Source organism: Lissotriton vulgaris, chromosome 8, assembly GCF_964263255.1.
Source record: "Lissotriton vulgaris chromosome 8, aLisVul1.2, whole genome shotgun sequence".
Classification (NCBI taxonomy): Eukaryota; Metazoa; Chordata; class Amphibia; order Caudata; family Salamandridae; genus Lissotriton; species Lissotriton vulgaris.
Genome location: NC_141696.1, coordinates 1329853434 through 1329868890, shown reverse-complemented (window position 1 = coordinate 1329868890; position 15457 = coordinate 1329853434). Strand labels below are relative to the sequence as shown.

Here is a 15457-nt window from a genome sequence, read left to right as displayed (position 1 = left end):
GTCCACTGTGTCATTCCAGACAAAACAGGCTTGGCCCTGATACAATAGGAACAGCACAGCCCAGACTACAAGATAGTTCCCTTCTGATTGGGAAACAAACAACAGCTGACAGTGTGTGGCATTTTTGGGCCTGGTGCAGTTTTATTCCTGAGGTACAGTGGCAATGAGAGGGCAAGCCCAATCCACTACCTTGCAACCCATTCACCTTGCAATACCACGGTATTTAACCTCTACGCCTCCATGACACTCCACTATTTTGCGTATAAGTTGATGCTCTATAAATCTACACATGTACATACACGCATAAACAAAAATTTTCAAATAGAAGCTGGATGCTGAAAGTTAACAAAGGATTGATGAAGATAAAAAAATTAAAGAGCTTGAGATTACCTCAATGTATTTGTTACATAAGCTTTTCCTGTATTGGTACAGTCGGGCCTTGTCTACATATGTGTTGCAGAGCAATTATTAATTGCAAGTGAGACAACGTTGTGTGATAAAATATAAATACTTTATTACATAATAACTTAGAACATATACACATTTTACAATAAAACTGCATCAGAACTTGTATTACGTAGATGGAGTGGAACATACTTAAACTGAATGGCTATGTATATATAAATCTACAGTCAGCAGCCTCAAGAAGTCAATACTTCATGTTAAGAGACAGTGATTGTAAGGAGTTACCTAGGTTTAAATATTGGTGGCAATATGTTACTTGAGACATTCAAATTTTCATGGAAAATAGTCCTTTTTTTTAACAGTTATTGGCTCTGTTTCACAGTTTATTTTTTAAAGAGAACTTTTAAGATAATTTAAAAAATGTAAACTAGCACAAGGCACTTTTTCACATAGACGTGTATGTGTTTCTGTGTGCAAGTGTGTGTGCATGTATGTATGCAAGTGTGCATGGTGTGTGTGTGTAGAGGTGCAGGAATGTGTAGAGCATGTGTGTGGTTAGTGACAATAGCAATTTTCTGTGACTCGACTCTTCATTTAAGGGCTTTATGCTTCTTGACATCCCAACCAGCTGTTGTTCCTCAAGACCCGCATCACTCTCTTAGACTTCATGCTGAATTCAAGCTGGTACTTTCCACTGAAGAAGTAGAGGGATCCTACATTGAAAGATAAAAAATACATATGAGAGACTTGAATATATTACGGACTGGTGCATCAAGCAATCTCTCAATTTCATGGGAGTCGTTCGGTTAAGTTCAATTCAGTTCATAAGTTTACTTAAGTTTAGTTTCCCTAAGTTCAATTTAGATTAGGTTGTGTTCAAATACAAAAGCTTAAACCTTTTGTAGGTATCCAAGTACTGACATAGTGCATTAACTACAGAGGGAACATACAGTTTAACAGTAACATTGACTTGAGGATAACAATGAACACATAGACATGTTTGCTACTTTTCCAGAAGCGTATGTGATCGTCTTTATTTTCACGTACTATAGGAAATTGCAAATTCTTGCACCTAGCTCAGATAAGGAGGTGCCATTTCTGTTAGCCTTCCCGAACTTAAAGGGCGAGTAATTTGTTCGGTGATACACAAGTTAGTTACAGCTTAGATGCTAGTGGTTTTCACAAACTCAATTTTTCTACTGTGCCATATGGTTTTATTTTATTACGGTTTTTGGATAAATGATCTTATAGCATTTCATATTTCTTTAGATCCGGAAAAGCCATATAGCAAAATTTCATTTTTAGCTTGAAAGATTACTTTGCATATGATAAGTTGCACAGGAAGATGCATAAGGGGAAGTCACATAAGCAATGAACACTTACCATTTGATAGAAATACAGCGTGGACCTTCTGGCCAATTCCTGGAAAGTCATTTACTGTCTGTTTCGGGAAACCTTGGTCCATGGTACGGCTACTTTCATCATAACTGAACAGAGAAGATGGAAATTCAGATTTTTCTAAACAAAATCAATATATTGATACAGTACCATTTCTCGCACATTGAAATTGCTGGCAGCTAATTATTTGACGTAGAAATCGGTTTGTTCTTTACAGAACAATAAATGTGGCAAAATGCACCTCAGTTTCAGAATATTATTACCTTGGTGACACCCTCCCCCGTGAAAGCACATGGTTAACTCTTTCTTTGAAGGCAAAAGTTTGGACACCACTACCCCTATGTTTAAAGGAGTTTAGAAGGGAACTTGTTACGTGGAAAAATACACAAGCGAACAATACTAACTAATACGTGATGTGCATTTGCTAGACAATTCATGAGAACCTGTAATAGAACTCCTGAAGAGCTATGATTCTTGGACATTTCCATGAGCACCAGCAATCTTTTAATCTCATATAAGAAGTAAATCTACTCTAAACAGAGAAATAATTGTATAAAGAGTGTATTGATGAATTTTATAGAGATATGTGTGAGTCTCCTCTGAGAATCTATTCAGATTTGGTCTGTGCTATAAAAATGCACGATTTTTCATAATTCCCTGTTTTGTACATATGTTATTGTACTACTTTTTTGGGGAAGAAGTATATAGTACCAGAGTCGGTCTTCTTGGTGACATTCATTTTCTCACACTACTGCAAATTAGGCCGTCTTTTTGCCTATTATTACCACCCTTTTACTCTATTTATAATCAGTACTAGAGCAAATTCATCCTGCAAAACTTTAGAAATATGTTTATTTGGTACTGTGAATTGGACAGATCCACATATGCCAAACCTATATGTCTGCCCTACAGGTATAGAAACACAATTTTATGGGTTCATACCTCCAGTACTTGTTTCCTACAAAGAAGAATGTTTTCCCAGTCTCTTCATTATGAACTGCAGCATCAATTTTCTTTACAGTTTTTGGGAACCCCAAGGTATGGATATTTTTTGGATAGCCCTGCACAACATCGTAGCCATTAAGTGCCCAGTACTTCAATCCTGTAAAGAAGGGAGAATACAGATAACCATTGCAATATTGGAGATTAAATAGTTTACTGCACACATTTATTATATCAAACACATTAAAGAATTGTTAGGTAAGTCTGCAGGATAAGAGCCCTTAAACTTTCCAAGAAAGCAGTAAATGTCATCATGGGATACTTTCCCTAAACTGCAGGTCTTATATAGCATAACAAAAATATTACATCCATTATATTGACGTAAAAACTCAATTGTAAGATATCTTGGTAAGAAATGTGAAGTTATCAATAGTATTTGCATACCTAACTTGACAATGTGCTGGTGAGCAGTGTAGTGAATGCAATATTTTTGTAGACCAATACTACCTACTTCCATATAGTAACATACAATCATCATTCCATTTTTACTAAAGCTGATAACGTCACAAGAGAGAGGAACATAAACGTATATCTGGCCTTACCTTTAAAAACGAGAACTTCATCTTTTTCAGGATTTTCATAGGCAGCGTCAATATCAGAAGGTAGAGATGGCCAGAAAGATTTGATAAAATGAAGTTCAGCCTCTGGGTATTGTGCATGACGGCGCCAGAAGAACCTAATTCAAAAACAATGTCATGGTTGGATGTAAGAAATGTAACCATACATCAGTACACCACAGACATTATTAGAACTAACAGTTTTTGCTAATTGTGGTGTCTTATTATGAGGTGTGACATACCTTTCTTTGAAGAACAACATTTCTCCACGCAGTGTAACAACAGCATCGAAGATCACCTTTGTATCACAGATTGATGGGGTAGTGGGACCTGTTGGTTTAACTGGATTTTCTGATTCTCCTGAAACAGTAAGTCAAACATAAGTGTGAACTAAGTGGTGTACTGTACTTTTTCCATTGTATATTATGAAATGATGTTAGCAGACAACCAAAGTATTTTTGTGTAATACATTTTGTTGTGCTGTAATAACATCAATGTGTCTGTGCATCTCTCTAACCAGGGTTATTGATTTGTTACTGGGGGTTGGCTCTGAAAGTACATTTTTAGGGGATTAAAAGTACCATATAGGCTCCTACTGCTCAATAGAAGCCGATATGCTGAATCAGTCATATTCAATTAGAAGTGATTTTGTTGTGCAAATATATGAAATCATTTTCAAGTCTAGGTAGCAGATGCACATCTTCCTGAAAAAAATGACTTGATTAATGCTGGCTTCTAATATAATTAATGGTTTTGACTGGCGTACTATGTATGCTATGTTCTGGGTGGATTTTAGCTAGCCTTTCCATTTAACAAGTAGAATTCCCTAATTTTAGATATGTTTGTATAATAATCCTATGTACTGCAGGCACATCATCTGGAATCATCTGGTTAACAGGAATTTTCAACAAGGTCGATTTTTAGTCTCCATTAAAGGGAAGACCTTGCATCCAAATATCAGAAAACTAGTGATGCAACAATTCACTGAACAATATGTTTAATACATTATTTTACATTTCTATATAACGCTAGGGGAATCATCATCAGTGCTCTGTGCCTATCATAATGGAAAAACTGTGCAACGGAAATGAAGAATATAGTAGTGAATATTTATATAACTTTCACCATGGTGATGTTCACTACTTCATATTTTCCATGATTTCCCCCACTTACCCAAGAAACACTATCGTGAAATGCAATCCTATTAAAGGTGTGTCCTCGAATTGACGGTCAGACAAACGTTTGTCAACAGGATATATTGTATCAGTATTAGATCACTAAATTACTACATTAATACAGGGTGTGCAATGCTATTTGCAACCATATCATAGAGCCAAATGGGACTTTGGAAATGTGTTATCTCTCTATGGACACTGGAATGAGTAACAGTGTTATAAACACAGTTAGGAGCATCAGGGATTAATTTTGTTTTAAAAAACGTGTGAAATAATCTTCTGCTGGTAATAACGACTTCTACACGGTTTAAGCATGGAAATGAGTGTAGCTGCTTCATTCAACTTAACTGTTTGAACCACATCAGAAGAGCATGCATGTAGACCATCTTCTGTTTGGTGAACTCTTTAACAGCTAACTGTACGTGCTTATTTTTACTACCTAATAGTCACAACATGTTTATAAATATGCATAAACCAACATTCATTGGCAATGATAACAAAACAACCAGAGAGGGTAAACTACCAAAATATCATGAGGAAATTATGGTGATACAAAAGTATTGTGGACTTAAAATAGAGAGCCAAAACATTGTGAATTTAAGTATACCTAGGTACGAACAGGTTAACTCCACGTAAGTGAACACTGACATAGATATCTTTGAGGTATGTGGATGTTGAGCTAAGAAGAGTGAATCTATACTTGTGTTTACTTATTTCCACAATATTTTGTTTCACAGTATTCCCTTCCTCGATACTCTATCATACAACTATACACCAAAATGTAATCGATAACAAGCATGAAACGTGTACACAATAAGTGCATGAAGTGAAAACATTGAACTCTCCTAACATAAGAGAACACTGGCATTTTACAGACTTAATATTGCAAAGGGAACTTGTGAAGGAGAATTTTGGGTCCAAGAAGTCAAGTAGCGGCTCACCATAGAGGGACTGGATTCCATTAATATCATCCTGGGGAAGCCTGAACTCGTCGGGGTCGGTGCTGGAGTAGGTTGGGTACATCAGAGCACCAGCGTCATTGGAATGAGAGAGACCGAGAGAGTGACCAAACTCATGAGCAGCCACGAGGAACAGGTTATATCCTAGGAAAGTAAGACACAGGTCAGGTGATGGAGAAAAATGTCTTGTAATTTCATTCTCAAGGTTACTGTGTGAGATATTCAAACCATATCACTATGTACCATTATTTTAAATTATGTTGATCATGCTAGAAGGGATACGGTTCTCAGAATTATCTAGATAGTAAACTCTATTTTTTTCTAAGTGTTAATGCAGATAATTTCCTGGCTTGACTATAAATGAATGCTCAGCACCAAGCCTGTCCACAAAAAACAATCAAATTATGTATAAATGAACTTCATAGTTGAGTGTTAATTGAAGTAAGTATACGTCCAATAAGTTCAATATGGCATTCAGCACCTTTCCTACGTGTGAGCAGGGGCACTGCTTTGAATAGGCAGAATCTTGAGTGAGTCATGACACCCCTCCCTTCCCCCAACAAGAGTAGTAAACATCAAACAAACTGAGCAGGTCTGCAAGTATGGTTTTATGTAAAATGTATTTATATAGAGCATACTTCCCCTGACGAGGGGTTGGCTCTGTCAACGTTATAATCAATGTTATTAATCAGAACCTGAGTAAAGATAATAACATCTGTATAGTGGAATAAAACCTGGTAAACAGACTTGTAAAAAGATCTGGATATTTTCAACGGCAAGGTGACAGTGATCTGGCCATTGGGAGGTGGTTTGCAGTGAATTCTCAAAATAGTTAGGCTGAACTGTGATATGAATATAGAATTTGTTTTTTGAAGTAATAAAGGTGTGAATGTAGCTTTATTTGTACAGTTGTGTGGAATGATGAGCATTACTGATCAAAATTATTTGATTTAATTTTAAATGTGGTAATGCTTCTTATTGTTGTATTGCAAACATCTTTATAGAACAGAATTAATTTCACACTTTCTAATTGACAGTTTAAGTCATCTTTTTTTAAGACAAACAATGAAAATATAGTCTATCAGAGAGCATTCGGCAGTGTAGACCATGCTTAGTTTGCACCTACTTTCTGATCCCTTTGTCCACCTTTCATCTTCATCGAAGTGTGCATCTCCACCAATGCCTCTGCCGGGTTCAAAGGCGTGAGCCAACAGTCCATCAGGTCCATCAAAGGGAGAATTATCATGATGATCTACAGATTATAAATGATTTTAATGTTATGTGCTAGACATTTACAAAAGTACAAAATACATTTTTATTACAAAACATATCTGATTGGAGCTTTTCCAGCCACGCTATGCACTCTATAAACATTTTGGGCCTTATGTGTTCTTGAGCACCATATCAAACAAATACCGATACTTTGCTGTGTGCCAGATTGTCAGAAGGCCTGTGGGAAATCAGAAATTTGCTCTGATCTGCCCCGATTCTAAAAGAATACCAGAAGGACCATTAGAAATTACACAAGTAGATTTCCAGGAGTCCAAACATGCAGAATTTCCAACAAGTGGAACAGTCTGCTTATAGAAATAAAAGCCAAATGGCTATCCGGTCAAGTAACTGTTATTTTTCGGCTTAATGAAAATATGTTTATTTATGTATAAATCCCATCCTCAGATCTAATTTAAATAGGAAGGGGCCCCTCTCCATTCTCACCCTGCAAATGCACTTAAATAATATGAATATATGGTAAATGAGTGATTTTATCTGCTCTGTGTAAAATCCAATAACTTGTGGTCTGTAAAACAACATTCACCTAACCTCTGCTGAATTAATGACCACCGTATGTGTCTGAGAATATTAAATATGAATTGTGGACAAAGCCTTGCATGTTAAGCCCCACCCAGTCTGTAACTCTAGCCCTGGGAACATGTTCTTGACTAGGAGGTAGTGAGGGGGTCTGAGCAACTTGTGTTTGGAGAGAAGCATGAATCCTTGGGTTGAGGGTTTTCCACAATCAGTTATGTGCGGCAACAGCTGTCAATGGGGCTTACAACTGACATTTTTTAAGGGATGAGCAAATAATAAACAAGTTATATGTTACAGTATTGTTTACTCTAAAGACCACAGTGATAGCGTGGATATTGATTCACCAAAATCCCAGGGGTAACAGAAGTAATATCAAACACTATTTAACCTCTAATGGCATCATCGCACAGTTGTCGCTTTTTTTACCTTCCACAACTTAATTGTCTCCCATTTTTTGCTAAAGCACTAAAGGAAGGAGATTGACCAGGAATTACAGAAAGTAACCATAACTCAAGAGCGCTGCCTACTTTTTGTACCCTCTACTGTATTTATGATCTCTGAGACCATTGGTATCAAGACTGAGCCATGGCGGAGACCAGTGGTACCAAGGGCAACCTAGGGATAGCAGTTGTTTTCCCTGGAAAATCCTAAATGATGTCTACAAATGAAATTGCTTTGGCTCACAATTGTTTAACCTACCTCCTGCTGCAAAAGAGATCATGATATCTGCGGTGCCCTCGTAGAGCCTGGTGAACTTGAGCGGGGTCACATCAGCCCAGACATTGAGCGCTCGATGAATGGCTGCATCCACATCAGCCTGTGCCATGTCAGGAGTGTAGTTTAGGATCCTTGGAAAGAAAGCCAAGGAGAGTATTAGCACAACCGCTACTGTGGAATATGTAGCATAGGTCCTACTTCTTCAATTACTTTATTGCAACTGTACCTGTAAGTTATGTCTGTAGTTTTCCAAACAGGGCGGCCTGGGGTGATACTGTAGCGTGCGACGTCGCTCACCCCACACCTGGGCTTCTCCATCACTTCCAAGGTGTCAGAGTCCAGCCTTCCAGTCACTTCCAGCCCAAAGAATTGCTGCATTTCACGGAGCTTTTCTGAGAAAGGACTGCCATTCTTCCTGGTAATTTGCTTCTTCTCAGTGTCCAGATCATAGAATCTTTTCAGATATGCCTGGAAAAAGAAAGAAACCACGTGATTAAAAGCCCCACTCATGACATTGTGTACCAATTGATAAGTGACACAGACTGAGACAGTCTGTTATGACTGCATTTTAAACCCAGGAGAAGGAGGAAGACAGAAAACTAAGTGCAAGCTTGTGCTGTTTATCACATAATTAATATACAATTTGAATACCTGTGAGCCTGCAATATCTATATAAAAATCTTGTTCACATAGACCTAACTACATTGTTTTGTGACCTCACTGCTCATCTGTAATAGGTACATGGTCTTACAATTCTAAAAGACCATCACACTGAGAACCCGCAAATCACTCTTCAGTCTTTGCTTCCAAATTCTTACTTTTAAATGATGAGGGACAACATGCCGCGCATGCTTTGATTGAGGGGGCTATTGACCTTTGGACTGGAAAAATGCTACTGGCCTCAGTGGAACATTTATCGATAGGATGTACTGCCACAACAATACATAATCAAGATATAATACACAGGAGCCTGTAATACCAATATAAAAACATGTCTCTAATTCCATTACAACAGTTGAGTTGTCATACTTATAGTCACCTGTGATAATGAAATGACATAGCTGCTCAATTGTAATCACTTGTTAAATTTGAGTTTTGGTGTCATAATCAATGGCGGCTCCTTCGCTATGGCAGAGAAGCGCCCCCGCCCCCAAATCTGGTAGCAAAGAAAAGAAAAAGAAAACGATAATAAACCATGGTTTATCATTTTATTTTGTGTCCCGGACGCTTGGGGGTGGGGCCAGGAGAACAACAGGCACCCCTGAGGAGTAGTATGCACTGTTATCAGTGCACATGACGGTTTGGTCGACCGCCTCAGGCCGGACAAACCGACATGCGCACCTCGCATGTTCTCCGCGCAAGCTGCATTACACGTTATTACATAGCAAGTCACATTAGAATTCTCTGACCTTATAAAACAATTGAGCTGGTGGTGTTATATTGTCAGAGAACTCGTCTCTGACAAGCAATATACAGGTGCTTGGTACTGTTAATAGGGATTTTATGCAGTGTATAGTTACTGCCTAAGGAAAAAGTAGACAGTTCAGTATACCACACTAACTTCTAATTATGGGTAAACCGTACATTAAAATAGTATTGATGTGCCTGCTAATAAATAATCAACAAAAAAAATCACTATTGGCAATTCATTGTGCTCTTCTCTGTAGACCAATATAATTCAAGAAGTTAAAAAATGCAGTTATGTGCACTAAATAAAAATGGAACCAAAGTTTCTTGAAAATAACGGCTTATCAGGAATGGAATCCACATGCCTCAGATATATACATATTGTGTTGTTAACCTCCAAGAAATGTAATCCAAACATGCTAAAGGAGCAGTTCAAAATGTCCTGAATAAAGACGGCGCAATGACAGCGACCCTCTCTCCTGTCAAATGTGGTGAGGGTTCATAAGATTCTATGGGGCATATTAGCAAGGGCCATATCGCTGCTTTAGCGGCACTTTTTGCTGCTAAAGCGTCAATATTTTTCTTGCCCTATTAGCAAGCTGTTGCTAACAGGAGTTAGCAACAGCTTTTAGGCGAAAGCGACCGGTTTGGGGCCTGCTTTGCATGTTAGCGATATCGCTAATGACATGCAAAGTGGGAGTACCCAAACTGTTAGCGACTGAAAGCAGTCGCTAACACAGCTATAGCCTATTAGCACGGCAGGCATAGCGATTATTGCTATAATCTAACGCCTGCTAAAAACATGACTTACCTGTTTATCCAATGGGAGGTGGATCTTCAGGTTAAGTCCCCATTGGCGTTGGATATTTTAGCACAATGGAGAAAAACGTTGCTAATAGCAGGTTTTCTCTGCTAACATATCCAGCGATAGGCAGCAATAAAAAAATGCAATAAGCACATTTAGCTATAAATATTGCTAATTCTTGCTAATATGCCCCCCAGATTTGTTGTTTAACTGCTAGTTCTCAGGTGCTTTGCTATCAATGGTGCAGATAGTACAGTGGCTCCAAGACCCCGAGAAGCCCCCCTTCCCCCACCTGCAGCCCAATTCTGCTTGTATTCCACCACCTTAATGGGAACATGGGGGTTACTTTCCTAGCTTGCATTAAGAACCATGGATAGCACCCTTGCTTCCCCAATGCTTGCACTGAGGCCTCGGCAGAGGGGGGACGTTGCAGGTACTTGTAGGCAGACCGGATACCTATTTTTAGAGCAGCAGGTGCAGGAGCACCAGGGCCTAGATGAAGGACGCCACCGCTAAGCGCCAAATAGACCTTTCGCTGCCCACAGGGTAAAGGACCCCATTTCAGCCCCCTGAAACGCACTGGCCGGGATAAAGCGCTCACCTCAGCACGCTGAATATCGCTCTCTTCGGAGCCCGAGTCGGACTCGGAAGCCGCGGGGAAGGCGCGGGAGCCGGCTGCGCAGAGCAGCAGCAGCAGACACGGGAGGCTCGGCATGCTTGGGGTCGCTTCTGACGGGAGTCGAGCAGTCAGTCAGCTGTCTTGTGGAGAAGTCTCTCCGATCCCTACTTCTTCGAGTCTGGCCTCTCCTCTATTTATACGGATCCGCCGTACCTGTCTGACTCATCTGGCGGCGGCCCCTGACTCACAGTCGGCCACTTCCGCTAATTACGCTACGGCCCAGGATAAACACAAACAGTTTTTCCCCTCATCGTTTTGGTCGGACGAGCGACACAACCTGCGCGCGTGTAGTAACATCCCCTCAGCCCATCCCCACTTTTTTTTTTTTTTTTTACATTTTGCAACTTTTTGTCCTTTTTAGTCCAGGAAATGGCGTGTTTGGTTTCCAAACTGCAGATGCCACCGATGCAAAAAATGAAGTGGTGTAACCACTGCTCGCCTCTTTCCCTCAATAAAAAACAATTCGAGTATTGTTTGGCGCATACGGTGCTCGTTATGCAGGGCATTTCCCCAATGTCTATCTGTGATCAACCTGACAGAGCAGTCTGTGTCTGATTATCGCCCACATAAACCGCACTCCCCAGGACCAGTGTAATATGTTTCTGCCATGACTCCGCATTTTAATGTTTTACTGAGATCGGTGGAGAGACTTGTAGAATGTTCTGCAAAGTTAGAAACCGTTTGGACGCGGCACACTACTAAAACAACAACATGAAATATGTTTATATGCAAAACTTGCTGCAACAGTAATAGGCCATCATCACGAGGGGCCTGAAATTCACCGTGGGGAAGGCTACCGGCCACATTAGGAATCACAAATGCTGTAGTGAACGCTTAATTTGAGCAGGTGATTTTCAAGAGCACCTGCTCATTTATGGTCAGCATGGGGAGATGAACTCCTTTGCACAAAATCACGGGAGTCTGGTAACCCCCTCCTCCCCACCCCTCCCAAAAAGGCAGCAATTCTGGCCATTACGCCACATCACATCCTCTCCCCTTTTTCCTTGTTTTTCCAGGCTCTGTTTTAACCTGTGCTAACGTGAGAAATGGGCTGGTGCAAGCTAGCCTGGCTGATGAGGGCTGTCAGCCCGAAACCGGTCCCAGGATGCTTGTTTTAGGTCCAGGGAAGACATGGCTTGGCAGATCGGGCTGGACTGTTCCCATGAGGCACAGGATCAAGACTGATTTGCATAAGGCTGGGTCTGAACTGGGATGGTGAAGTGAGCTAAAGAATGATGATGGATTCATCCCAGATATGTGACTGGGGTTGAGTGTCTGAAAAGTTTCAGCGCTCTTTCCATCATCTCCTTGTGTTTGCTTTGTTCGCCCTCGGTTGGCAGGATATGCCCAGACGTGGCCCCCTTGCTCACTTTGCCACTGGATTCAAGCTAGCCTGGCATCTCCTTGTGTTTGCTCCTGACGAGTGCCCTGATACTTATTTTTTTATTTTTTTTACAAATTAACCTTTGTCCCTACGCCACCGGTGTTGCCAGATGCGGTAACACTGCCTTTTTAACCTAGACACATCTGAGTTCAACATCCCAGTGTTTTGTTTTTGGTTAAAAACAAAAAATGCTTCTGTTTTTTTTTTCTTCTGAAACACAAGTGATATGTCTACTGGATTGTCATGCCGCAGTGCCGCGGTGGACCAGTTCATAAAGCACATTTCAGTGAAACGTCCCAGCTGACATTTTAAGTGAACTCTGAATTCGGCAGGTGGGTTGTCGCAGAAATGGCTGAGGTGAAACCTCCACTGCTTTAGTGGGTTTGGCAACCAGCCCACCAGAACCATAGTAGCCTCCTTTGAATCCAAGACTAACAAGCAGGGGAGCTGCTCTTCAATACCCCCATGTTCTCCCAGGACATGTCTTCCCTCCAGACCTGAGGAAGCCAGCTTCCTTGTGTACCTAGTGGGGCGCTCTGCCTGCTGCTAAACCTCAAGTTTGGGGTTTAATTGTCGTTGAACAATGATCTCTGGACCAGATTCGTAATCATCGTTTCTTTTGTGGGCTGAATCATTTTGTTGAGGCTTCCTCTTATATTGTCTTGCTGCTACTATTAAAAAAAGTGTTCAACTCCATAAAATCTCCAAGTATGAAGTCAACTGAAGTGTTTTTGCCCTATCCCAATGCAGACCCCATTGGAATTTTCTAAATGTTTTCGGAAATTTCCAGCATTTCCAAAAGGTATTTGTTTAGTTCTATTTACCTTCTAATAACTGTTGGCCCCTTTAATTTACATGAAAAACTTAAAAACGATTTTTTTGTTGTGATTATTTTTTTCCTGATTATTTTTTGTGCTAATCAATGCAATTTGACTACTTTTATAAACATGTGTTTTTTTACTTTACATTTTGTTACTCATCTAAGGATGTTACTTTTGGAATTGCTGATTCTTGCTTCAATTTAGTGCCTCCCAAAAAGGATGTTCTGACATCATAAATGTTACTAAAGATTGAAAACTTAAGGACATTTTGGCTTTCCTCTGTTGGCAATTCCTGACAAGTAGTCTCTCAGGAGCCTATATAAATCCTGCTTCAATGTCCCCAGCCAATCGATTAGCTTTTCCTTACTCCTTACTACTGAGATTTCTTGCAGAGATCGCTGATACAAAGCCACAGATCTGACACACCCCACTGTCGCAGGGTTTCCGTTCTCTCACAGAACTGTGCTCAGAGACCTAGAACCTGGGTGAGTCAGGGTGACCCACAACTCACCTATGTTTCAGAAATCCCCTTACCAGGCTAGCTACAGTATCTCATCGGCAGTGAATACTTCCCGATGTCTTAGACAATCCAGAACATGAACTTAGAATACCTCAGGTATCGTGGAACACATGAACACTCTTTCGTTATATTATCATTCCAAACCGAAACTGGGAGGCAATGAGAACACGTGCAAGTTTGAAATGTTTATTTTTTCAATGCAACATTCTCAAACGCAGTATCTTGTATAATATCAACATACATATTATAAAAATCAGAGTCAGCAGCATAGTCACTAATCCATAGTAAGCAAATTGTGATAACATATTATGCTGCAAAAATCTATAGAATTCTGTATCACCTATATTTCGCGCACCCTAATTAGCCTATTATATTATATCTAAGAAGGTCTCATCTGGGCTTTAGCTGGGCGAACCCATACCTCAAATTCTCAGTAGGAGGAGATCACATCAACAGCTACCAGCTCTCAGCATGTCCAGCATCAAGTGTGTTTTCTCATTCCCTGTAACTGTATCTTGAACTCACGTAAAGCCCAAAGTTGCCACAAACATTATTTGTGTTATGACTAACGTAGTGCGAGGATCAGGCCTACAGTAACCTTGTGTTAGAGTGTGCAGTTCTCAGTGTGCAGACAGTTGTACCAAGTGTTCCAGGCACGACTGATACCAGTACAATAATATATTATTCTGAAATAAATCACATCTTTCGTCTAGGTTAAAAGCTGAAATAACAATTAGGTGTCGTGTGCAAACCGAAGCAGAAAGAAAATATGGCGTTTAAACATTTACTAAGCACATGCTAACTTAACACAATCTATGGAAACGTAATAACCATATGACACCCCCCCAATGATCCGAGGACGGTCAAAAGACAAATATATAAGCCAATACTCAATGAGAGGCAAGACTTGAAAGCAGAGTTCAATGATATTGAGCCAAGCTAAATGTATGTAATGTATGTAAAATTTAAAAAATACAAAAAATATGTATGAATGCCTATAGTGGCCACACAAAATATAAAAAGTCGAACTAGAGGCCTAACTCTAATAAATAGGCCTAGAACATATGAAAAAATCGAATGTTCGTATTGAAATTGGCACCATTCAGAATTACTAAAAAGTCACGTGCCATATAGATGGAAGTATTCAGAGTCATTCCTCGTTGAATGAATATGCAAAATATGTAGCAACAGCTTCCAACATGAAATCACTGTCATCATCCGAAAACAGTTCAGCCATCCAATTACGCAATGGGAAAGAACATACGTGCTCCTCCAGTACTGAATCCTCTAGCAACATCAGAGGACAACTCAGTGGGTTCTCGAGAACGCTCTGTGCCAGAAAGTCATGCGCTGCTGCGAAAATGTCCCACTGACCCATTAGTCCATGCATCGCTGCCACAGCCATAACCCTTTCGCCAGAACAGACCAACTCATGAGCCACTACGGGGGACATCAGCTGATCAAAGTCGACGTCAGGAGAAGTCGGTAAACAGAGACACAAATCAATGGCCCAGTCGAAATCACAGCTCAGGCAATGAAACACAGGCTGGACACAGGTGAAATAGGAAAATCTGAAAGATAATCCAAAAGCCGTGCTTAAAGTCGCAAGCGGCAGCGATCCATAATAATCAAGCATCCGGTTGCGAAACTGCATCAGCAGGTGCTGTGCGTTTCCTTGCGCAGGATGGGCATCCATGTTTTATGAAATAAAATATCACCAGAACGCCTGCAGCCAAAGCCAGCAAAACAGGAAATCCGCCAAACAGACTAGCGAATATAGAATGAAAGAACGCAGGGATAATACCAAATACTTTTTCAA

At 40.1% G+C, this 15457-nt stretch overlaps 1 protein-coding gene across 1 annotated transcript; it reads right to left on the bottom strand.

The window, feature by feature from the left end:
* Nucleotides 1-492: 492 nt before the first annotated feature.
* LOC147698681 (matrix metalloproteinase-18-like) lies at nt 493-11062 on the bottom strand. The gene is made up of 10 exons (XM_086935271.1): nt 10836-11062; nt 8249-8490; nt 8005-8153; nt 6623-6748; nt 5479-5640; nt 3605-3722; nt 3348-3481; nt 2746-2905; nt 1789-1892; nt 493-1118 (listed from the first exon to the last, which is right to left on the bottom strand). The coding sequence occupies exons 1-10, from the start codon at nt 10947-10949 to the stop codon at nt 1009-1011; spliced, it is 1419 nt and encodes a 472-aa protein (XP_086791397.1). The 5' UTR covers nt 10950-11062; the 3' UTR covers nt 493-1008.
* Nucleotides 11063-15457: the final 4395 nt, after the last annotated feature.

Coding starts and splice junctions, on each gene's coding strand:
- LOC147698681 (XM_086935271.1), bottom strand. CDS start 10,949: ATGCCGAGCCTCCCGTGTCTGCTGCTGCTGCTCTGCGCAGCCGGCTCC. Junction 6,749..8,004: donor GATCTCTTTTGCAGCAGGAG/GTAGGTTAAACA, acceptor TATAATCTGTAG/ATCATCATGATAATTCTCCC. Junction 3,482..3,604: donor ATGTTGTTCTTCAAAGAAAG/GTATGTCACACC, acceptor TTTTTGAATTAG/GTTCTTCTGGCGCCGTCATG.